Below are 26,520 nucleotides of genomic sequence, written 5' to 3'. Positions count from 1 at the left end.
AGGACTGCACTAGAAAACTTGCCTACGTTTTGTTTACAACAAGCCTAAAGTCCCATTTCTATTTCTGGAAATTCTATAGAATACCTGGTTATAATATAAAACAAATCTCTCAAAGTTCCAGCAAATGCTTTCACTAGAAAAATATAACATAAGGCTCTTGTCTTCTAGGACTTATCAGAAACCTATTCATAATCACAGAAAAAGAATCAATTTTTAAATATAAAATATTAAACAATCTAGGCAGAGAGAAGTTTTGATATCTAATGTTTTAAATAGAAACAATGTGATTTTTAAACAGTTTAAGTAGACAGATTATGATGGTTATTAACAGTTTATAATGGTTTTGAGTTACTGACACCCTGATCTCAACTACTGGTCAATCTATACCTCTACCCAAATGTATGGAACCAGAACTGTTTAACATTGAAATAATGTACTTTCAGTAGTTCAATTATTTTTAGAAATTTAAAATTATAATTCTAACTTTATAGTAGTAGTACTTTTCTATTTTTCTTCATAAATGCAGTAAACTTAAACTTGCTCTTCTACAACTTTATAATATTAACCAGAAGTCAACACCAAACATTGAATTGCTTATTAAAATACATACATCTGCAGTAATGTCATTGAACTTTGTGATAAAGGCATGTTTTACAATATCCACAGCGATTTCTGATGTAACCACCATACAGACATCTGGAAACAACACCCAGAGATGATCTATAAAGTAGGGGAGAAGAGAGACAATTAAATCTTTTAATATGAAGAGAATCCGTAATATCCTATCACAGGCTACCACAGAAACCTGCAATCTCCACAGGACAAAACTATAACGTTTTCAATAAGTGATAATAGAGAGAGAACCAGCATTCAATTAATTATCAGAAGAGCCCTATTTTATCCAGATAAAAGATAAGGCATTCAACAATTATTTATTCTGTGCTTCCTCTGTGCCAACCCCTACTGAAGGGGGCACAGTGGTGAGCAGAGCCCCTGGCTTCCTTCCGGACCAGCACGGGAGGACTGGTGGGACGGCTAACTAAGCAGGCTCCTTGTAAAACTCTCTGGCTGCCTTAATGTGACAGTGAATAACTACTAGGAACATGTGCTGAAGTCAACTGAACAAATTTTTTTCCCTCCTTGATCACTAAGACTTAAAGTTACTGATCATTTATTTCACTGTCATACAGATGTTATTTGTCAGATTTGCTCACCTTTACCATATTTATTAGAATGTCAATTCAGCACCAAATACCTGACAAAAAAATGCCAACAGATAACCTCCTTAGACCTTGAAGAAGGATATGAGTGGGACAGAGCGAGAAAAGGATCGGAATTGTTGGCAGGGACCTGTAGCAACCCAGCACCTGGGCAGCTGGAAGGTGGGGTGGAAAGAGCACAGCTGGGGCTCTGCCTGCTGACAAGACAAGGCAGTCTTAGGGAATTTCACATCCTGTTGAGGTTTGGGGAATCAGGGAACCTCGTTCAACAATAAACTCTGCCACTGACTGGCTAGATGATGCTGGCAATTACCTAAGTTCCAGTTTCCTCATCTACCAGATAAAAGTATCCACACTTCACCATTATGAGAATTAAATGAGACGATGTAAAGTGCATAGCAATGGGCCAGGCATACAGGAAAGCTTGTACTATTTCTATGTTATTCATCATCTTGGGAATTTAGGGTAAGCTTCCGTAAGTGGTATTTGGTTTAAAAAAAATTTTTTTTAAACCCAGAAAAAACAAAAACAAAGAGTAAAAGAATGATGAATTTACCAACAAAGAAGTGTTCCTCTTATCATACTTGCAAAGAAAACTAAGACAACTTGTTGAAAATCAAGTACAAATGAGAACACGACTTTAAACATCCAGTTGTCAGCAGGTTTAGGGATTACTATCCTGGGGCGCAACAATACCGCTGTTTAGGGACTGCTGATCCCATGCGGGCTCTGCTGGGACCAGCCACACTCGCCCGTTACTGCCTCTCATGGACATCCTGTTATGAAGCAAGAATCCAGCTATGCAGAGAATCTAGGGGTGTGTGTGTGTGTGTGTGTGTGTGTGTGTGTGTGTGTGTGTGTGTGTGTGTGTGTGTGTGTGTGTGTGTGTGTGTGTGTGTGTGTGTGTGTGTGTGTGTGTGTGTGTGTGTGTGTGGAGGAGGGGCTTTGCTACCGCAGGTCAAGTAGCCTTTGGATCTATTCAGATGAGACGTCAAGCCACTGTTAAGATATACCATTTGATTGTATGCTTTCTACAAGAAAATAACTTCTGGAAATATATTTCCAAGATCACATATCTCATTTTACATCTGTTTCTGATGTTTCACACACACCTGAAAACTAACAAGAAGTTATTAAATACCTATAACATGCACGGCATTGGGGGTACTAAACTGCAAAACATGACCTCGATGCTTAAGAACAAGGTTATACAGAAATGTCAGACGTAAAAAATTCTAAATTACTTGAGATACCTGATCATTTCCCACCAAGCTGACTTCAGCACCACCAGACTGCGTTATAATTACCTATCTATTTCCTCTATTAGCTTGTGATTCCTACGCACATCTTAGTCCTTCTTACCTGTGCCAGTGCCCAGCACATAACATATACTTAGTGAATGTCTGCTAGCTGAATGACTGATGAAAATTCATGGAATCTCAACAACTTCCTTGCCAGCCTTGATTCAGAGAGTATAAGTAACAAAGTTTACTGCTTTACATTATAGTTCTTTAATTTATCTTTATTCAAAATGCTAATTCATAGGCAGTGAATGAGTAAAAGATAAATTTTAGGAAAGAGTAAAAGTTCTTCTGGTGAACCCGTAAAATGAAAAAGATCTGACTGTATTTAGATAACCACAGCACACTACAGTTAGAAAAATCAGCAAAGAGGCTTGGAAGCTGCAGTGCTCGACAGGGTCCACTCACCCACTGGGTACACAGCTCTATGGAGATGCTGTGTGGCTCACAGGAAATGACGGGCCAAACACCACGGCACGTGGTCTGGCTCCCACCATACCAGAGAGAGCACACTCAATCTGTCCTACTGGAACGGTTATTTCCAACACCCAAAGAGTTGAACAGCTAAAAATTTTGAGTTTTCTGCAATATTCATTTTATTCCATGGAAGAGAATGATTTTTGGTTCAAGAGTAAAATTGGAAGGCACCGTATTTGTTAAGAGTTACTTACCTGGATTCCAAGAAAATTGTTCCATGTTTCTTAGACACACTATTAGCAAAAGCACATAATTTGTAAATCGTTCTTTAATATCTGAAAGAAAATTTAACAAATAGTAGATATATAACAAATTGTATATAAATAACAATTATATAGTATGTATCTAAAATAACTTTCTTTTAGTCAGAGCATGATGAAATTATATATGTAAATGTGTGTAAAATTAATATATTATAAAATATATATAAAATGTCTGTAAAATTATATATAGGGTGGTGCTACGTTGGTAGGCCATCTACTTCTTTCACCAACATAATTCTAGTATGGAAATCCCGGTTTTCTACAGACTTCAAAAAATATTCAAGCCATCAATCTGCTCATATTGAGTCAGACTGCTCCAGTGGTCTTTGGGAATGTAAGAAAACTGTTTTCATTTTATAGAAGAAGAAATAATAGAAGAGTGTAAAATGTAAGACTTTGGGTAACATAAAACCCCTGCTTCCCAGACTATTTCCGATCTGGTAAATAGTAAGCATACAAGTACCGACCTGATGACTCCTTCAGCTAAGAAAGTGCTAGTATTATAATAGCATTACTAAGGATATATGTGGAACTTAGGGGAATAAAACGAGCAAAAAATTAGGTTTCATGATATTTACTGTAAGTTACTAAGTATTCTGAGCTTAGTCTGAATGAATTTAATAAAAGCAAATAAGTAAATTCCTGCTAAAGGCTAGTTTACACATTTCACTTTTGAAGCTGTTATCTTCTTATCAGAGTCTAAGATACTAGGTAACCAAAAAATGGAATGAAATAAATCTGTCTGTGGTAAGTCTGGTACATCCACGTGTTGGGTCTATGCAATGGTAGGGCTGTGGCTAGAAGCCATCACGCATGTAGTGCCCATCTCAAAAGCCTGTACACATCTGTCATTTCCCTAAGAAATCTAATATCTCAGGAATTCAACTGTGGGACCCCCTATAGCCCTCTGCATTTCAGTTTCACTCTGAAGTCCTTCCTGGGACAGCTTTGTTCTTCCTTTCTGATTTCCACCTTATCCTGTCAATCTACAGCAAATGATTTGGACTTTTGTTCTACAGCTAAACCTTGGCCTCTGTAAGTGAGCTGGCGTTTTCCATGTGTCTTCTTCCCTAAATTCCTGAACTCTCTCTAGTTAGTAGCAGTACCTCTTTTCTAGGGTAGCTTGGCTCCTAGCCCCTATTTGTGAGGAGTCTGAGCTGTACCTTTATTTCTTTAAAGGCTAGGGGTCACAATTTGCTGTTCTATTATGAATCCATAGCGTTATTTCTTATGAAATGCCATGTTTTGGGGTATAAGCTCACAGCACAGTGAGTCTCCAGGTGAAGAGCACAGGCGTGCCCCCTCGAAGGGCACTGCAGAATTGCAAGGAAGCACACTGTGGAGTGTAAAGCACACATGTTGTGACTAGTTCTAGATCACATTTGCAACTTATTCTGTGATTTCAAACGGGAGTATAGGTTAAAAGAAGCTGAGAAGGGCTTCCCTGGTGGCGCAGTGGTTGAGAGTCCGCCTGCTGATGCAGGGGACACGGGTTCGTGCCCGAGTCCGGGAAGATCCCACATGCCGCAGAGCGGCTAGGCCCGTGAGCCATGGCCGCTGAGCCTGCGCGTCCGGAGCCTGTGCTCCGCAACGGGAGAGGCCACAAGAGTGAGAGGCCCGCGTACCGCAAAAAAAAACACGGGTGATTAATGCTTTAAGAATATTTCTGATATTCAAATTATTAAGCTCCTTTTTCCTCTTCTAAGTCACCACTAACAGGGATATTTAACATATTTACAGTCACAATTTAAATGTGCAATGAGTGACTCTTTTATTTCCAACAGTCATTCAAATTAATGCAGGTACTCAGGCTTATGTTAAGAGAGTGAAACAGAATCACCCTGAGCTGGAACCTTACTTCAGACCAATGTAACTCCTGCAGGATCTGTCTGAACATACAGTTCACATTGTCAGTGGGTTAACAGCTATGTAAAACATTTCATTTTAAGAACCCAGGTCAGAAAGGTCTAGGTTCCATACTCAGCTGGGGCGTACAATGACATGATGTGGAAGAAAGGACAAAATGTTAAAAGTTGGGTTTTATTAACTAAACTCTATTTCATGTGTCCTCAGGTAATTCCCCTAAAGACAATGTACAGTCAGGCAAGAAACTGAAAGGGATAAAGTCACTCTAAAATTTCCAAACCAAGTTTTCAACATTAAACTAGCATGAGGTACTAAATTTGATCCCATGTACATGGCAGCTCAGTTTCCCAGGGAAATTCACAGGGAAAGAAATAGCTGGTGTGTGACCGGCAGCATCCTGTGGACTGGCTCTCATTTCATAGATGCTAATGCACAGGGAGGAGGCAATAAACTCAGTCACCACGTGAAAGGCAGGCGTTAGTGACTCCTTACCTATTCTTTTAATATCTGAGCACCGCCTGCAACATCAGCGAAATTTTTCTTTTTCTTTTTCTTTTTCTTACTTGGGAACAGGTTTTAAAATTCTACCTTAGGTAAAATTAATTTCTTATAAAACTTGAAGGGAGACAGAAGTGGGTACAACGCAGATCACCCTGCATTGTAACGTGAATTGTTTTACCTCTAACCAAAAGCAAAACTTTTCATGCTGATTACTAACCATTTTAAGCCAAAATATACTTCTGAATTCCTTATAGACTCACATGCATTGCTTTATTAATATGCTACTGTTTTCAGAGTTTTCTCAGAGCTGAAATATTGAATTCCTTATCTTTCTAAGCTAAGAGATTAAAATTTGGGGGACTTGTTTATAAAAGAAAGGAAAAAGGGATATTAATTATATCAACATACTGGCGATAAGGTTGAAAATCGTTCACAATCTCCTCCTCACGATAAAGACTGAAAACCCTTATAACTTAAAGATCTGCATGTCTAGTTTAAAACTCTACAAAGAATGCCTACTCAAACCAGGTTATTAATTTAAATACAAATAATATGATTTCTGCTACAAGTGAAATATATATATTCTAGAGTTAACTCCTGAAGCTGAGAAGAGCATGCCCCTTCCCTCCTATCCCTCCCCTCCTCTTACATTTCAAACGTAAAGAGCTTGGCAGCACACGTTTGAAAGAATATTACTGCACAGAACGACACCATGCCAACTGCCCTTCAGAGCTCTGAGATCTAAGGTCTATCACTGCTCCACAGAATTATCTAAAGTTTTTCATTAGTTCTTTCTGTTCCTTGCCTTGTCTAATATACGTACAGCAAAATTTATGTATAGTGAAATTTTACTTTTAAGTGTACAATTTGATTGAGTTTTGATGAATGCATAAGCTATGCCACCATTCCCATCACTAAAGTATGAACAGCTCCATCACTACAGTAAGTTTCCTTGCTCCCTTCCCAGTCAACCCCACCACCAGTAAGTAATCACTCTTTTATTTCTATCACCATAAATTAATTTTATCTGATCATAAACCTCATAAGTATGAAATCACACAGTAGGTACTTATTTGTGTCTGGCCTCTTTTCACTCAGCATGAGGCTTTTGAGATTCATCCATGTAGCTGAATATACGTAGTTCTCTCTAACTGCTGAATAGTGTCCCACAGTGTAGATATACCAAAATTTATTTATCTGCTCTCTTCTTAATGGGAGGATTTGGGCTGTTCCCAGTTTCGGGCTATGAATAAGGCTGCCATTACAATTCTTTACAAGTACAAGTCCTTTTGTGAAACTGTGTTCCCGCTGGTGAGTGATAGGGTAGGTCAATGTGTAACTGTGTAAGAAACCGCCAAAAGGTTTCCCAGAGCAGCTGCAGCAATTCACACCCACCATCAGTGCGGGGCACTCCCCAGCGTCACTGACACACACTGGCAGCCACAGGACCAGCCATTCCAGTGGGCGCGTGGTGATCTCTCACTGGCTTTTTCACCCCTGTTTTCCACGATAGTGCAAATGGCAACATGGTGAAAGAGATAAGTAATGTCTTCATATTCTTATGAAAACAGTTTTGACTTTGCAGACTCCCTGGAAGGGTCTTGGGACTCCCCTCCAGGGTTCCATGGGCCACACCTTGAGAACCAAGACACTGTGCTGCTACGATTATCCTAACTATGTAAGATAAGGTTTCTGGGGATAAATTCTAAGATGTGTGAGATGTGTCCTCACACATCTTAGAATTAGAAAGGCACAACTGAAAAAGCCTAGAACTAAGAGCCAATCTGAGGTTTATCACCAGAATGTTCTTAGTAGCTAAGTGAGTGACCTTAGGGAAGTCAAATTACTCTCTGTTTCAACTTTCACATCTGTAAAATGGAATAATATCAGCTGCTCCTAAGAAATTTCTGGATCAATGAGAAGCTTCTGAAAGTATGGTAAGGTGAGATACAAATACCTGTAATTTTTTACTATCTTAAACATCCTGAGATTAAATAACCAAAATAATAAAAAAAAATACTTAGTAAAGATGTTGGGAGAATAAAAGCAAACACAGCTTCTTAAGTCAAAGAAAACAGTGGCCCATAGGAATCGTGACATTAGTTTCAGAATGAGTGACAAAATAATACTGCATAAAGCTGCAAGGAGAATCTGATTGTACATACCGCTATTTGACATTTGAAAAAGATTGTTCTTTTCAAACTTCTTGAAAACACTTCCTTTAATTTCAACAAACTGAAATAGTAAACACAAATATCATCTTCATCATTAACACAGTTTTAAAAATGGACATGCTACATATAAAACTTCTTAGGGAATAAATAACATTTAGAAAAAATAATTTTTTCCCATTCAGAATACTGCTGTTAAAGTACCATATAACCTCAAAAATGTAAAATAAAATCTCATACTTACATTATTAGACATCATAATAGTAAGCAGGGACTTGTTGTGTGAGTTAAAAGCCACGTTGAGAGTTGTTGCCTGAACCATTATAAGGATCGCATGCAAAACTAGCAGTAAGTGATGTCAAGGAAAAAACTTAAGTCTGTTTTCAGTTTATATTAATAGATAATGCTATAAAATCTTACAAGTTTATAATGGGGAAAAAAGATGACTACGCTTTCTAAATCAAGTCTTATGTAAGTATTTTATTATTTTTGTAATTCCCCTATTAGCTATAGTTGATATAAATTTGATGGGATAAGAGGTATGCAACTCATATGAAACAAAACAAAAGCAGAAATGAATCCAGTCATTTAGACTGTGAGTCCTGGAAAACAGTTGTCTTGTTCTTTCTGGATCTTTGGCATTTGGTACAATGTTTGGGAAATAGGATCTCAGAAAAGTTTATTAAATAAATGGAATAAACTACGGTAAATACTGAAAGAAGAGACCTAGATATATACATTGTGAATTAAGATAATTTGCATTCTAAAATAGAAGAGAACACAAAGTAAAAGTTAGTCTGGAACTGATTTTCCTCTCTGGTTCTACAGGGGGTGGGGAATATAAGACAATAAGAAATGTCTGATAATTAAGATTCTTCCTCAGATGTCATTTTTGAAGACATCCACAAGCTGCAGAATTATACTCATATTACATACGGAATAGTTTATTTAAATTAGAACAGCAACTTTTTACTTCATTATACTTGGAACAAGCTTTTACTCTCCACAGAAATTTTTCCTACGTAGTCCTTTAACTTCCCAAATATTAATCCAATTCTTTCAAGCATTGTTCTTTCAGAGACAGTACAGAAAAAAAAAATCACACGACACATTCCTTTGAATGAGTCCTGATCCCATATGGACCTTAAGTGTAGGTATGCATGTGTGTGTAAATATACATACACACACGTGCACACTGTGCTATACAGTAAAGCATTCACTCTCCAAAAGAAAAGCTTTCAGGAGATGGAGGGAGAAATAAAAGCTCAAAAATTCCTCCCTAACCAATTTCAAATTTTATTTCTAGATGAATTGTATATATTTTAAGTTGAAGGTTAAAACAAAGAATTCATAGGTTTAAAGATAACTTCAAAAAAATTCTAATATATGTATGAAAAAGTTATATAGATCTATATAAATCTAAAATATGTATGAACATACTATCCCTTTATTCTAAAATTCTTCCTTATAATCAGTTACACTGAGAACAGAACTATTTTCTAGCAGTTCAAAGGGTCATGTATACATGAGACTCTTTAAATTAATTTACAATTACAGTTGACCCTTGAACAACATGGGTTTGAAACGCATGAGTCCACTTATACGCATATATTTTTCAATAGTAAATACTACACTATTAAATGGTCCGTGGTTGCTTGAATCCTTGGATACACAGGGCTAATTGTAAGTTATACTTGAATTAGCCCCTGTGTTGTTCAAGGGTCAACTGTACTATTATAAGCAATTTCTCAAAAGAAAGCAGAGGGTTCACATTAGTCTTCAGGATATGGACACACACACACATCTTTAAATCTGAGAAACAGCTAACCAAATAGAATAATGTAAAATATGCATTGATGGTTGGAATTTCCGAGAAGTCTAAAAGGATACAGACATAGAGAACGGCCATGAAAAAGTGAGGAATCACCCCGATGTGGGCTCTTTTTCTTTCTTTGGGCTCTGTTGCTGTCCAATAGAGAGCATCTAATATATCTTGTCCAAATGATGAAAACAGACGATCTGCTACCTAAAGAGAAAAATTTTGTTAAGGTGTTTCTCAATATTCCATTTGAATATGTTACTAAAATTCAGAGGTGAACTCAAATACTGGAAATCTCACTTTTTAAATCCTACTAGAAGCTAGGCTCCAAAAGAGAGCAGGATCTTTATTTACTTCTTCACTTACATCTCCTTATTCTCTGACACACAATGAGTGCTCAAGTTTTGTGTTACCTGAATTAGACTCCGTCTAGTAAACTCTGTTTGTAACATGAAAAGTTTTAGTAGCAAAAATAAAAGGGAGAGGATACATCAAAATCACAGTTCCTCTGGTTTTAAAACTCTCTGAACTCAAATTCAGGATTGAAACTTAAATCCTTTAGGACAAATATATCATTTGACCCACTCTACTCACACCTAAAGCAGTAAATAACAATAGCTGTAATTTGTTTGAGGTTTATTATATAAGAATATAATAAGCAGATTTGCTTCCTAAAGACATTTTCAAGTTCTGATCTCCATGAATACAGTATGATAAATAAAGAGAAGCACATAAAAAAAGAAAACAGAAGGGCTTATCAGGATTCAGTCACATTCTAAGACAGGACCTCCCCAGACCATCCAGTCTTTTGTGGTTCCCGTGGTCTCTAACTATTACCGTGTTCTTCTTCATCACGGTTATTTATTATTTCCAAATACCTCCTTGTTTACTGCCTCTCTCCCACCTGTAGAATATAAGCTCCAGGGGATTAGGCTTTGTTCATCTCTGGATCTTCGGGATCTTGGCATGTAGGGAGTGTTGGTTGAATATTTGCCGAACGAAGGGATAAATCACTACCATTTAGGGAGCTCCTACCACATGCCTGGTCTGTGCTAAGCCCCTCTACGGGCTGTCTCATGTACTCCTGGTAATTCCCCTAGTATCTCCACTTCACAGATGAGAAGCTGAAGGTTAGAGTCATTCAGCAACCGGCGGCCATGTGCAGGATAACCAGGATTGGAGGTAGTTATCTCTATACCAGAGCCTGGACTCTTCTACACTACGCTGAAACCACTCATCAACTCTAGGCTACAAAGTGAATCAGTACTTAAGCCACTTCAATCAGCAATTCATGGATCCTTCTGCTTGCCCTGTTTCCTAGTAACAGTAATACCACCACCTTGTAGGGGGCTGTGTAAATCAGGCGGCGTCTGCCTTAAGTTTGGGAATAGGGAGAAGCCCGGTAACCTGCAATCCCCCGGAGGGAAGGCATGGAGGAGATTAGTGGGGTGCTGGCACGGAGAGCCACCCACGTGGCCGGGGAAGAAAGGAGGCCTGGGCTTTTCCTTCTGTGGGAGGGAGGCGAGAGCAGGATGGCTACTCTGCTTCACAAACCACACCCACACTTAACGGGGCAAAGCAAGTGTATGGCAACGAGCCTACAACCAGGAAGCTGGGGTGTGGTTTCTAAATCATCCCAGTCAATGAATTAAGGACTAACCAGGACAGCTAGAGTTCTGCGGCTTCTACGAAGAGATGGAAAGCCCCCAGCTGCCCGGGCAGCGCAGCTTCAGGGCAGAAAGGCCAGCAGCCTCCACACCACCCCACGTGTCTACGCCAGGACAAGCCCGTCTGTGACTAATTGAAAAGACAGGTAGACCTTACTTGTGTCCCCAAAGAGTAGTATAGGAAAGTGCAAGTTGAGTCTCAGAGGTTAATTATATAACCCAGGTTGGCTTACTATCTATCTGACTTATTAAGTTTCTGCCTATAAAGCAAAGCATGTTTTTCTTTGCTTTGTGTAACTGTTAATTTATGTAAATGCAGATTTTCATATGATGACTGCTTTAAAGCGTAGCGTACTTGGAAGACATATTGTATTCAAAATGTTAAGTACTTAGAGAAATCGGGAAATTGTTTACTTGCTTGGTGTGAAAATTCAAAAGCAACTTAAAATATAAATCTACTATAGCCAACATACACATAACCCTAAAAGTATCTTCATAAATTTAAAAATTCTAGCAAAAAGTATACATAGGTTTCCAATGAATTTGCAAAATAAATTTCTCTACCATTTGACAGTTTACATTCTCAAGGGAGCACTGACTCGGAAATGTCTAGGCAGCAGGTGCCCCTCTTCCCTACTTGAGGACAGTTTGTGCCCTGAGGACCTGCTACCCTCAGTGTGTCCCAGGACCGGCAGCACAAGCACCATCTTGTTAGAAAGACAGATTCTCCAGTGCCAGCCCAGACCTACTAAATAAGAATGTGCATTTTAACAAGTTCGCCAATGACCGGATGAACACTGGAGGCCAGAAGCACCATTACCAGAGCCTGCAGGAAAGTGTTCTGTGTTGCAGGGCTTGGAGCCGTGTGCCACCGGCCAGGCCTGTGCAGGCTGGGGCGCTGGACTGCCTGGAGGGTAAGTGAGGGCCCAGACTCACCTCGAGCATATTGTAGATGATGTAGAGCTTGATGACGGACTGGCCCCTAATCAGGTGATACATCATGGAGTAGTCCACATAGTGCATCATGAAATAGCAGATGACCAAAATGACACCCTTCAAGATGTCACACACCTGGGCAGGCTGAAGCAAACGTCTGTCCCTGAAATATATGAGAAGTAATAAAAATATGAGTTTTACCTTCTGTGTCCCTGAATAAATAATCTTTACTGGACATACAGTGGCAAACAAAGGTAATGGGACTTAGGTTGATCTTTCAAAAATTTCAAACTAACAAGGAAAGTTATGCTGACTACTCAATAGTATGAAATTTTCTGCCCAAGGAGAGAATATAAAATATTAAACCAGAATTACTGCTAGAAGTGGGGAACCTAAACAAGTGAACACCGAAGGCAGGCGGCTGCTGATAGAGTGCCTGGAAGCAATGGATTTCCACGAAGAAGACACAAGCCTCCCACCTCACCGGGAAGCCCTGGAGCCCCACTGGCTCAGCCCTTCTTACGCAGTGCTAGCACTCTACGCATGGTGTTCTGCACTTTGCACTTTTTATTTAACAGCATAACAGATTTTTCCGTATCAGTTCATAAGGAATTCATATTTACATGACAGTGCAGTGCCCCACTGTGTGGATGTATCATAATTTATGTAACATATCATTGACAGATTTCCAGCCTTCTGCAACTATAAACCATGATGCAATGTACATGTCATGCCATGTCAGTGAAAGTGAATCTACAGGATAAAGTCCTAAAACTGGACTCTCAGGGTTATGTTCACTTGACATTTTGATAATAGCAGCTGCGCTGCCCTCTGCAAGGGTTGTACCAATTTACACTTGCACTAGACACCTGTAAGCCCACATGCATCAATTAGCATTTGATCAACTTTGGGATCTCTGCCAATGCCACTGGTGAAAAATTGATCTAGTAGTTTCAATGTTAATTTCTCTCATTAGGAGACTGACATCTTCTTTATATATTTAAGTTATTTATACTGTGTGTGAATTCTCTCCTCACATCTTTCTCTTACTGGTTTGTAGGACAGCTTTTATATTACAAAAGTTAGCCATCTATGACATGAGTCGAAAATACAGTTGCTCCTTAAACAACATGGGTTTGAACTGCACGGGTCCACTTATATGTGGATTTTTTTCAATAAATATGTACTTCAGTACTACGTGCTCTGCGATTGGTTGAGTCCATGGATGAGGAACCATGGATACAGAGGAATCTCGGACACGGAGGGATCGTGTATACGGAGGGCTGGCTATTGAGCACAGGGTTGGTGCCCTAACCCCCAGTGCCAACTGTGGTTTTTTCCTAATCAATACAAGCAGAATCATTCCTTACTTTTGAGATCAGAGCATAAGGAGCTAAACCTAAATTGTGAATGGAAATGTCTTCCTAAGACACAGCAAAAAAATACACTAGAAAAGAAGAAATTTAAGACTTCTTTCACTGAACGTAAAATTCCCGTGACAAGAATGGGAAAGGTGTTTTCTCTAAGTCAACTACAGGCTGATTCCTCAAGATAGAAAATGCTCAGTCTCCTGCTTTGGCAGCTTTTACATATGTATCATACAATCAATAAAAAGCCTGAAGACTGGCATTAGGAGCTCCAGAGTCTTTTCATTTCTGCCCGTTGTGACAACACTTTAGGACCTACCTAAGGGGTGAGCTCCTTTCCAGCGGCCTATTGGCATCCTGAGCTCTCTACTTCCTTGGTATTTCCTGGCTACCTATTCTCTCTGGAGCTCCTTCCTAGCCCTTGTCCACATTCAGATCGGGGGCTCTTTTCTTCCAAAGATCCTTGTAGGGCTCAACAAGGAACCCGTAACTGCCACCCAGAACGCTGGTCTATAACATAACAGCGAGGCATGCGATGCCAGTTCTGCCAGATGTGCTCAGAACCTCACACTTCTTTTCTACAATACACACTGCACTGCGCACTACACTGTAGTATGCAGAGGTTTTCAGTCAGGTGTGAATTTGACCTCTTCACAGAGAGAATAGGAAATCTGCAAAAATCCTGAAAAGAGACAAATTCTGAGAAGACTGGGTCCAGGGAGGGCTAGCAGAGGATGAGAAGAAACTGGGCTGAACCAACGAGCTAGATGGAGAGACGGGTCAGAATAGTCCAAGTCACGCCATGTGTCCAAGTCATACCACCACGGCACAAGCCGAGGGAAGTTATTCTTAGTAGTTGAAGTTGAAATCTTGGGAAAAACTGCCTCAAGGACAAAGCTGATCAATGTCTATCATCATTTTTCTGTCCCTTTCTGTCTCCAGTGCTGTTCCTCTCTCTCCCTGTAGACTCTGGACCTTTTCTCCTCATGAAATCCAGAGTGAGCTGTGTTTCCCATATCCAAACACCTAGCCCAGAACACAGAACTCTGCCAACGGCTGTTCAAATATCGAGGTAATTCGCTGCTGGACCCCAAGATAAAAAACGGAAGCGGTATATTTGTCAAGAGCTGGAGGTAAACATATTTTTAAGTCAAACAATGAGAAGAGGAGACATTCTGAACACTCTTGGGCGCCTGGCCCGTGTGCCTGTCTCCCCTGGATGGCCAGCGTCAACCCGAAGCATCAGCCGGGAGCACACACCCACCTCCCCCTCAGAAGTGCTGGCGCAGCTGAGCATATGCTGAAAAGCACAAATCACCCACAGTCGGGGGCCTTTGTGTTTAAGAACTAGAGGTCATGTTTTATGAACTAAAGAAAACGACAGGAACGAAAAGTAGGGTGGTATTAATGAATTTGCATTAATTACCAAAAAGATTTAGATAACTAATTAAAGTAGAAATCTATACTTAGAGATTTTGGTACTAGATTGGCATCTACTTAGTTAAGTGATCTCAGTCAAAGCACTTTATTTAAGAGATAAAAGGATTTTTAATACCTATCTGTCCAATTTTGTTTCTTTATAAACATTTGCAACAAAGGAACAGTGTGTTAGTATATCTAAGGAGGAATATTATATTCGATACAAGTCATTGTTAGAAATTAGCTACCAAACATTGGAAAGCTGTCTCCCCAAATAACGTAATACCACACATTTTAAACCAAGATGATAATAAATTTAAATTTTTAAATTTTAAATAAACAACTTTAATTTAGCTTTCTTTTGCTTAGGATTAAACCAGGCTGTAAAAATGGCGGAAGAGTTGAAGAAACACCTTATGCTACAATCCACAGGTCCTATGAGGCAGGCACCATTCCAGGCACTTGGCACGTATCTGTTCTAGTTTCCACGACAATCCTAGGAGATCCTATGAGGGAGGTACATCACCATCCCAATTTCACAGATGACGCAAAGAGTATCAAGAACGTGCCTGCAGCTGCATGGTCAGGAATCAGATGTGGGGGACCAGGGATCTGACCTTCTGCATCTGGCTCCAGAAGGCATGTTCTCACTCCCATCTACCGTCCCAGACTTTTCTTTAAAAGAACTTTTAAACTTACAGGAATCAGCAACTCAGTATCTTTTATCCTTCAGCATAATTTAATACTGTATAATTTATCACTGTACTGTCATCTCATATGGAAAAATTATTGTGCTAAAAACCAAAAATAGCTATAATTTTTCATTTCTAAAAAGAGGGAAAAAAAGGACTATTTTCACTGGATCTGTGCACTGCTTTATGTGCACTCTCTGCTTTGGTGAAAATTTTCCATTGCTTACATCACAACTGGGTGCTACAGAGATGACTCTGATTTTCTCCTTAATTTCAAAATTAAGAGGATTTATTCAAATAAAAAAATAAAAGCATAACTCTTAAGAAACAAGGGTCTTGTTTTCATATAAATTTCCCTGTAAATGAAAAAGGAAAGTTGCAAAAATAAAAAAATCATTTCTAAGGGGGCATCACAGCTTCTCTGAGTAAGAAAAAATCTAACCTCAAAATAAGTCCAGCTGATTAAAACAACTTGAACCAGTTCCAGCATTTGTTTCCTTCTCTGCCAGGACATTTTTAGATATGATATATGATAAGTATTTCCAACTCCGTAAGAAGCTTCTCTACAGCCCTGCCAATCAACTCTGAATTGGTTTATGAACAATACTTTCAGGCTGAAGCTCTTCCTTATAAATGCCTGTTAAACAGTGGTTACTGGCAATTTGTTTTGCAAGCACTGAAAATCCCACACTAACATATAAACAAGCGGAGGAAGCTGTTGGACAAAGTGAAAAACCCACTAAATCTAATTTACAGCTGGCTGTGAGTTATCACAAGACAAGTAATATTAAATAAGATAGTCAACACAACTTAAATTTTTTTTAATTTTCAAGTTAAGCCACTCTTACAGAAATTAAATTGTCTACATTTCTAAATTTTATCTTTTGGTCTTTCAAATACTTTCCCTGGATTTGCACAATTACCGAATAAAGTGACCCAGCTGTTTCAAGGGCACGTTTGGGGAACAGAATGATGTAGTAAACCAAGATGATCAGGTGTAGGCTTTTTCTGCACCCTGTTCAGCAGAAGGTACTATGCCAACTAAGATTAAAGTAAAAACTGATAGTGAACAGAAAAAGATCAGGAAAGAAGAGGAGGCAACACAAATGACTAAGAGAACTGGGATAAGCCCTGCCTAGTTAATTTTCAAACTGGTGTTGAAACATGCCAAGGTATCAGCATGAGCTACTTCATTACAAAATACGCAGATGGGATTTCTTTTTTTCTCTCTTTCTCTTTTAACATTTTTAGCTATTTGTGGTATAACTGAAAGAATGAAGATATATAAGCACTATTCAAAAAAACATGAAATATTAAAAATGGTCTCCATTTTTGAAAGATAAGTCGTTTTGTAATTTTAGAGTAAACTGGAATAAAGTATTAAGATTAAGATATTTTCTTTAATTAGGAGACTGAAAATTTTAAATCTTAAGTTTTTGTGACAGACAGTAGAAAAATAATTATAAAAGCTTTAACTGAATGACTAAAGCGTTCCTTGGGCTTTGAAAATAATTTCACACTATACTAGGAAAAAACCACTGGTTTTATAAGCTATGTTTGGCGCTTGGAGGATGCAAAATAAAAACTGCTCACATTGAAGGGCTCAGCTGACTGATGTGGCATTGGGAATGAAGTACTTGATGTCAGGTCTAGTCCGACATGTATAATTAAAGATCATTTTATCAAGTGATTTTCTTATGTTAGATGAGATCACGGTGAAATCCTGCACAAATGTGGACAAAGCTCTATGACCAAGTAAGGACAGGGAACCACATTTTCTTCAGTATGCGTCCATCTCCAAATGGTTATGTCTATATTTTTTCATTATAATCAGTATTCGTTTGTACTGATGTCAATTTGGCCGAGAGTATAGAAGGAAAAATCAGGGTTTACTCACCACGAGGAGTCCCTGTGACACCACATTCCATTCTATAAAGGAAGTGAAAGTGCTCCTCCCTTCGGTCTGATTTACGAGAGAGAAAGAAAGAGAGAAGGTTGTAATGTTGCTACGCTACTTAGAGCGTCATGGTGAGGAAACAGCGGACAATAAAACTGAGGTTAGGAAGACTCTCTAACAAATATATTGCTCTCTACAAATCAGCCACATAGACCAGCCCTGGTAAGAGGAAATGACAGACGTACTTGTTTCCCCAGAGAAAGTTACCAAGAGCTCTCCCTACATGCGCGACAGGGGTGGCATGAATCACTCAGGCCAAAAATAAGGCTTATATCTAAAAAGAGAAAAATCTATTATGTATATGTGTGTGTGTTCATATGTGTGCAGTTAATTTTAGGTAGAACTACCTTGGAGGAGGTAAGGCATACGGAAGAAACCCAATGGGTTAAGAAACTCTCAAGCATTTGAAATTCATAATTCTTTGGGAGATGAGAGCTTTCTGTGGGGTAAATTCTCAAAAGAAAAAGACACCATTGCCTCTGAAAAACAAAAAAGTACATAAAGTCCAAGTAAGAGTTATGCCTAAAACCGAGGTGAGAAATCAGTAAAATTTACTTGCACATATTTTATTTGCTCCAATAGTAAAAGAAAAATACTCTAGCATTTATTACTTAAACCTACTCTACATTTATTACTGTCTAAAATATTTTAGCAAAGTTTTCAAAACTATCAGTTCCTGGCACCAGATAGTATTGCTTTTCTCTACAATCTCCCTCAACTTTTAACTCAAATGCGACTGAGGCTTCTACAACACAAAATGAAGCCACAGGCTGGAGGAGGAAAAAGGATCCAGAAAAAATGCCAGGTGAATTAAAAACACACATACAACTGGTTATTATTTATTTATTCTATAAGTAAATTTGGAAAAAATAATGTTGGATACCTCTTTAGCATAATATAGAGCAGTCTGCTTTTCTAAAAAACAAAATACTTTCATTCTTCCAAGAAACAAAGATACGTCATATAATAAATCAAAACCTAATTCTGATTTTCATGTCCTCATCATTAAAAAAATTATCCTAATTCAAGAAGTTTCTCAAATGTTTTTAAAAAATTATACTATCCTGAGAAAGAGGGAAGACATACATAAATCAGTTGGCTTTTAAAGAATCGATGTATTTCTTTATTTTAGTCTACAACAAAATAGTTAAGGGCAAAGACTTTTCAAGACTGTAAATTCATTAGCAACAGTTTTCACCTAAATATTCTTGAGATTACTAAGGACAGGTGTAAACTTTTTATGCAAGCAGTACACCCTTTGCAGATAACACACACACAACTATCGAGTCAAGAAAATTACCCTGCCAACATCTCAAAATGAAAAATATTTTAACAGGGTCAAAAGCTGGCAAAATGTCCACCAGGGGAGCAAACACGATAAAGGCTGGTTTCTTAAGGGCTGCAGATTCGCCCTGGCCCTCAGGCTTAGTGAAAGGCAGAAAGTCTATTTAGTTTGTCAGTACTGACAAACACCCCCAAACCAAAACCCACGGCAAGTCTGCAGAAGATTAAGAAATAGGTTCAAAAAATCAATTCTAAAGCAGAAAACCCGGGAGGCTGTCAGCTTTCGGAAGCCTCTCACAAATGCTGTACCAGATACAACTCTGCACGTAGAGGAGGTGAGAACACCAATCCCATTTCTGAAAAGAGGGCAATAATAGTACTCTGCTATGATGTGACACTGAAACCACAGCACTAGAGCCTGCAAACTGTTGCTGTTTTCATGTCAGCATCTTGATTACTTTGACAAATATCCCTTCCCACCCCCCACCCGGCTTTTGGGGAATAATTTCAAACGACTAAGAGACTAGGAAGATATCAATAGTAACTTTCTTTTTTTTTTTAACAGAAAGAAAACTAAAATACAGGAGAGTGAGAAAAAGAAAACAGAAAAAAGAATGCAATTAACCTCTTTGCTGGTCTCTTTAATTTCTTCTTACCTCTTTGAAAAAATAAAGTCAGACTGAAGGAAAGAGCACTTTTTGTTTGCTTAAAAAGATGGGACATGATACAGCTACAGGCAAGACAAATCAAATAATCTTGAATGGAAGTAGAGAATGCTGGAAGAAAAGCTATAAGATGACAAAACTTGGCTGATTAATAATTTTGTAAAAATAAAATGTATTTTTATATTCCTAAAATATCTGAAAGGTCTTAGACTTAATATTAACAATAGTTTTGCTAATTCTGGTAAAGTATACTTAAGGCACTAAGACAGGAAGGCAGTATCTTCATATTCTGTATAATCTGCCTACACTCACAGAGTATTTAAAGTGCTGAAGTTCTGTTATATAATTTTAACTGCACTTCACGTTATATATACACATATTTATTAGTGATGGCATAAAATGTAATTTTTCAGTTGATCCAAACTGCAGAAATAGCAAGAACTGTTTGCCCAGGAAAACTTAGCGGAGTCTTCACTGTAGTGTGATGGGCTGCCCTCTAGTGTCAGTTTGGCCATAAAAACTTGAAAATAGAACGGACTTGAATTCTGTTTTAAAATGTTATTCAAATTAATTTAGATTGAAAAGTATTTTAAAGTAATATACGAAAGTTATCACCTTTACTTTTTATGGCAAAAAAACCCCCCTTAAAATACCCAGAAACGGTTGGCTCTAGGGACCACTGACCACTCACACTAAAGCCAACAAGGAGTAGAGGGATGAAGTCTTCCCAGCTCTCTGCAACACCTCTCCCAGTTTTTAGAACAAACACTGAAAGACTTCTCTAATGCTACTTTGGTGCCTTGCTCCCCAAGTGACAAGGGACACAGTTTAGATACCTGTGTAACAACAAGATGGCTCTTGTTGATTTTAGGTTACACATCCTTTTAATGCTATATCTCATAGTGCCAACAGCCACGGAGAACATGCTCTGTCTTTAAAAGCCATTCGCTTAAAGACAGCTAGAGCACGAACTTGCCTCACATTGTTGATCAAAGAATAACTAAAAAATAATCTAGCTCATAGTGTAGACACGAGCTATTTTATGTCAGATAGCCTCACCTGGGCTTTATCCAACTTTCCATGCGTCTATTCTTGTTATGCAATCACACATGAAGATTTCCATTTAGCAATGTCTTAGATTTTTTTCTTGGTCTTCTGAAAAGGTAACTGAAATAACCATGACTCTATTGAGCTCCCAACAGTGATAAAGGAATAGTGATAGTATACAAGGTTAGGCTTTCTGAATATTGGAGTACCATGCTACAAATGTCTGGAAAAAAAAGGTTTGCTGATACGAATAAAGTCTTCTTAAAAATTCTCCCAAAGGCATAAAGCACGTACTTGAATATCTTAAAGTTGACGGTAAATTCCTAAAAAAGATACTCCCGTTTGATTAACAAGAAATTAATAAAATATATAACATAATTCTTTCATTCTGGAAGGAGAGGAAGATTATAGAATATGAAGTATCACATATAACAATGATGTGATCTTAATTCTTATAATCTATCCCATGCCATCTTGCAAAGAAGAGCCTTTACTCTTATCACAATATGATCATCATGATTGATAAATTCTTCCAGTTTACACTGGAGGGATTTCTTCCTTATTAAGACAGATAAAGGCCATTTTTAAAGACTGTTATGTGTTATTCAGTACGTACTAAATATCAAGTATATGCTTGTTTATTACTTTAAAAGAGACTCTTCCATGACTTTAGTCTTAAAAAAAATCAACATATAATTCTGTATGTTGATCAATAATTTTATAACTCAGTTTCCATGGTTACTGATGATAATGTTATTATTCATATATTTAATATACCATGGAAGAGTCACCTACTTTATAGTTAAATAAAGTTTCACATATTATTGTCCATTTCAGTATTTTGCAACTTTTTCGGAATGAAACGTATTTAGAAAAATGACGCATGTGAGAAACGTAAATTGGGCAACTATGCTAAGAACACTGTAATAATGTTACAGAGAGTGACCACACAGAGCAGAGGCATGTTGATGTAACCACAGAGAAAAAACCTGTAAAATCCAAATTTCTAACCTCAAGGCCAAAAAAGCAATAAGATTCACATAAGCTTTACATTTTCATCTTCCTGTTCCCAGTTTTGGAAGAGAAGGAAGGAAGGAAGCTAGTATTTATTCCTGTCTACTACAAACCAGGCACTACACTAGGTATTCTTTGCACATCTCTCAGTCTTTGTGGTAAAAGATGCTGGCTCTAAACATCCCCTTTTTACTGATGGGGACACAAGCTTAGAGAAGTTAGTAGTTGCTGATGACTCGTCAGTTAATCTATGCTGGGCCAGACTGTCTGATCCTTCCCACCAGGACAATGGTCTTCAAGAGCTTTCCCCTCTCACAAATCAGAGGGGGGTCTCACCTGTAAGCAGTAACTAAGGCTAGCTAGGCCATGAAGACAGACACTCTCAAATGAGACGGAGGAGGAACCCCGTACTAAGAGCTCCCTAGGAGATTCTGATGCCAGCCGCCGCCCACCTCCCAGCCTAGCACCTGGTCCTCACTTTACAGATGATGCCCAGGAGGCCAAGGGACTTGAAGAAAATGAAAGTACAGGCTGAGCTAGCACAGTGGCAATGTGGTTGGTCCTTGACTCTCAGTGCTAGGCCTTTTCTATTCTTCTACACAGCCTCCTGCATTATTAACATTTGTTTACTGGCCAAAGCAAAGTTCTGGTCCAAAACCATTTGGAAAAAAAAGTACATATAAAATGTACAAATATTATATAAGCATATTACATAATATTCATTAAAAAGATAAACAGTATTCATTTATGTATTAAGGGCCAAAGTGTGAAAGAAACTTAATGATTATCCCTATTCTAAAAAATCTATGCAAGTGGTTATTTAGCTCAACTACAAGTAGTAAAAATAACTTAAATGTTTAAAATAGTTCATAATCTTAAACTTACCTTAAGCCATAGCAAGGCAGTGTGAAGAGCCTGAACAGCGCCAGGAAAACTCTTAAAGGAAGCAGGGTGAACACATACAGAAACGCATCCAGGCACAGAAAGATTCCAAAGACCATGAGCTGGATTTTAAAAGCAGAGAAGAACATAAAAAACAAAATGTAAAATAAATATTCTTTAAAATATTACAGATGAAAATTTCAAACAATCAAGGAATTTCTAAGCTTTGTAGGAAATTCATTTCTTATAACTTATCCATGGGAATAACAAGTTAGTACTTCTCCTTGTGTATACAAGCCATATTCTAATGAAAAATCCCTTTTCAAAATGCAAGTTTGTAGTTCTTCTTCCAGAGTCTTTGGTTTACCACCTACACAAGTCAATTAAAACACAAGTTGCCCTTGACCACAGCACCTGATGTAGCTTTCTGGGTACTTCCTCAAACTTTAGAGATATTATAGAAAACCTTTCAGATAAAACTTGTAAAGTCTAACCTTACTCATGTAAAGAGATTACTAATTTTAACAAAATTTCATGTATACTTTAACTTGTTGTACAGAGAAGGCATTATTCTTAATTGGAGGAATAGCTGCTAATATCTGTAATGTTTCCCCCTTTCTTGTATACTTGCCACATAAGGAGGACAGAATCTTTTGATGGCTTAGAGAAGTAGCCATACCCAGGCTACTAAACTCCCCTATTTTAAGAGTGGTGACTTTCTGTATGTCTGACACACAAACATGGTATGATATATACACCCTCACACACAGCACTTGATGTATTCTTAGTCAATAAACTGTCCTACATATATATATTAAGCAGTTAAAATCCACACTGTTACTGGTAGAATCGCATCCCTCCCCACCAAATTCAGATGTTGAAGGCCTAGCCCCTGGCACCTCAGAATGTGACCATATTTGGAGATGAGAGTTAATTAAGTTAAAATGAGGTCATTAGGGTGGGCCCTAATGCAATATGACTGGTATGCTTATAAGAAGAGGAAATTTGGACACAGACAAGACACCGAGGGAAGACAACACAAAGACACAGGGAGAAGACAGCCACCTACAAGCCAAGGAGAGAGGCCTCAGAAGAAACCAACTCCGCTGACACTCTGATCTTGGACTTTTAGCATCCAGAACTATGAGAAAACAAATTTCTGTTGTTTAAGACACCCAGTTCATGGTACTTTGTTACTGCAACCCTAGCAAACTAACACACCTTTATAAGAAAGGACACATTTTATTAATTTTTTGCAAGAATGTCTCAAAGAAAAAAATATATATATATACACACACACGTATGTGTATGTATACATATATGTGCCAGGTTTCTTAGTAGTTGGTCTGAGCCAGTCATCCTGTCGTCAGCACAGTCACAGTTCTGTCTGTCCCCTTGTTTTACACACAAAGCAGTGCTATAAAAGACTGAGCAAGGTCAACCTAAAGTTAGTGGTCCTTACTCTCCTGTCACCAAGAATCCTTTCCCTGTTTGCTGGTGATCTGTTGTTTACACTCCAAAGGCAGAAAATGACAGAAACCTGACATTCCCAGAAGGTATTTTGCTGTGTCCGTGTAAGTGGCTGTCTTTCTCGTGACCTTACACTGGGGATTAACACATCACTCATTCATCAGCATCTACTAAGCCGTTAATACGGGCCAAGTAAGATGCTCAGCCTGGCGGGCAGAGCCTGGCAGGACCTCATGATGGGGTTCCTGCCCTCAGCAAGCTTATTCGCATTTTCACAGATAGAGACACAAGCATGTAGATAAAGGAGGTCAATGCAGAGGTAACGGCTGCTATGATAGAACTAAGTATACAAGGAACAGGGGAGCCCTGAGAAAGAATGGCCAACCCAACTTTGGGAGATTTAGAAAAAGCTCCATAGAAGAGGAGACTCTTAATGACATCTGAGATGAGGGCTACTGACACCTGGAGAGGGTAAACTGGGAGGGGGTGGAGGGGTGGGAACAGGGGAAGGAAGCTTTCCAGGGGAGGAAGAAGCGTGAACAAGAACACCGATGAGAAAAGTAATCATGACGAAAACTGTCTCTTAAAGAATCAAACCTTCTTTTAAAGAACAGTCACCTTTCTTAGGCTTAGAGGAATGTGTATTAGTATCATGGTAAACAACAGTAACAAAAGTCTAACGGGCCTTCCCTTCACTTTTTTTTTCAATTTTTCTTTTTATTGAAGTAGAGTTGATGTACAATGTTGTGTCAATCTCTGCTGTGCAGCAAAGTTACTCAGTTATAGACATTCTTTTTTCATACTCTTTTTGTTGTTGTTAATTAATTAATTTTTGGCTGCTTTTGGTTCTTTGTTGCTGTGTGCAGCTTTCTCTAGTTGCGGCGAGCGGGGGCTACTCTTCGTTGCGGCGCATGGGCTTCTCATTGTGGTGGCTTTTCTTGTTGCAGAGCACGGGCTCTAGGCGCGTGGGCCTCAGTAGTTGCATCATGCGGGCTCAGTAGTTGTGGCTCGCGGGCTCTAGAGCGCAGGCTCAGTAGTTGTGGTGCACGGGATTAGTTGCTCCATGGCATGTGGGATCTTCCTGGACCAGGGCTCGAACCCGTGTCCCCTGCATTGGCAGGCAGATTCTTAACCACTGCACCACCAGGGAAGCCCTCTTTTTTCATATTCTTTTCCATTATGGTTTATCACAGTATTCTGAGTATAGTTCCCTGTGCTATACAGTAGGACCTTGTTGTTTATCCTCCCCTTCACATTTTAAACCAGCCCAGTAAACTCAGTGGGCAAGAAAAAATCTTCCCCCCACTGTGTGCTGACCACATAAAGACCACCTGGAGCTGTCGATATGACAGATCTCAATATTAAAATGGAAGGAGGGACTTCTCTGGCGGCACAGTTGTTTAAGAATCCGCCTGCCAATGCAGGGGACACGAGTTCGAGCCCTGGTCTGAGAAGATCCCACATGCCGCAGAACAACTAAGCCCGTGTGCCACAACTACTGAGCCTGCACTCTAGAGCCCACGAGCCACAACTACTGAGCCTGCATATCACAACTACTGAAGCCCGCGCACCTAGAGCCCATGCTCCGCAACAAGAGAAGCCACCACAATGAGAAGCCTGTGCACCGCAACAAAGAGTAGCCCCCGCTCGCTGCAACTAGAGGAAGCCTGCGTGCAGCAACGAAGACCCAATGCAGCCAAAAATAATAAATAAAATTTAAAACATAAAATGGAAAGAAAGCAAGTGGCTGTGATCTAAAGAAACTTCAACTGGGTGGAAAGAAGGCATCCATCTATGTGAGAACATGCAATACACAAGTAAAGCAAAAGAGATGCCTTTCAGGGTTTAGAAACATGCATAAGTGACCCAACTCCTCTATCTACTGTTCAGGTGTTAACTTTTTCCACAAAGCACAGCATTCTCTTAAATTCTTTACAAATGAAAATGAGAAAACTTCCAAAAAAAGTAAGCAAGATGTAATCCTGAAAACATTCATCCTTGAGGGAGGTAAAGAAACCCCTGCTGGGCTGAGTGTGAGCCTGGCGCCCTACTGGGCGCTGGAGGGCATCTCATTTAATTTACCTGGTGATCCAGGAGTCTGAAAGAGATGTGCCAAGAGGGACTCCTGTGTCTTCCATCCTCCAGGCGAGTGGTGAGTGCTGACTACTTAATCCCCCATCAGCTCTTGAGCTAGTGATTTTCATCCCTGCTCAGCACACGAGGAAACCACAGCTCTGGCGGCTGAACACCTGCCCAAGGCTGTGGGTCAGAGTGAAGGAACTGGCCTTCACGCCTGGGTCTGTCTGCCTCAAGGCCCTACATGTTCTCTTTGGAGCAGTTTAAGCACAGCAAAAAGATCTTACTCCCTATTTTTGCTAGGCATAGGAGTTAATGTAATTTTCTTTGTGCTAACTTGTCTTTTGCCAATTTGCCTAGTGTCATAAAAAATGTAGAAATAAAAGGCATTTAATGAATCAAATTTACAAAAGGCATAAACATTTC

The 26,520-nt window shown here is 38.9% G+C and overlaps 1 protein-coding gene across 1 annotated transcript in view; it reads right to left on the bottom strand.

Annotated features, from left to right (window-relative positions):
* The window catches only part of TAPT1 (transmembrane anterior posterior transformation 1), a 63,339-nt gene that overhangs the window by 13,363 nt on the left and 23,456 nt on the right, over positions 1-26,520 (bottom strand). Inside the window, exons 3-9 of the mRNA XM_060148473.1 lie at positions 22,552-22,670; positions 12,222-12,384; positions 9,690-9,825; positions 8,044-8,141; positions 7,794-7,863; positions 3,193-3,273; positions 611-720 (exon numbers count right to left, since the gene is read on the bottom strand). Coding sequence (XP_060004456.1) covers positions 611-720; positions 3,193-3,273; positions 7,794-7,863; positions 8,044-8,141; positions 9,690-9,825; positions 12,222-12,384; positions 22,552-22,670 — 777 coding nt within the window. The remainder of the gene's footprint in view (positions 1-610; positions 721-3,192; positions 3,274-7,793; positions 7,864-8,043; positions 8,142-9,689; positions 9,826-12,221; positions 12,385-22,551; positions 22,671-26,520) is intronic.

The sequence above is a fragment of the Lagenorhynchus albirostris genome, chromosome 4, assembly GCF_949774975.1.
Source record: "Lagenorhynchus albirostris chromosome 4, mLagAlb1.1, whole genome shotgun sequence".
NCBI lineage: Eukaryota > Metazoa > Chordata > Mammalia > Artiodactyla > Delphinidae > Lagenorhynchus > Lagenorhynchus albirostris.
The sequence above is the reverse complement of the archived record's forward strand: the minus strand, read 5'-3'. Positions and strand labels throughout refer to the sequence as shown.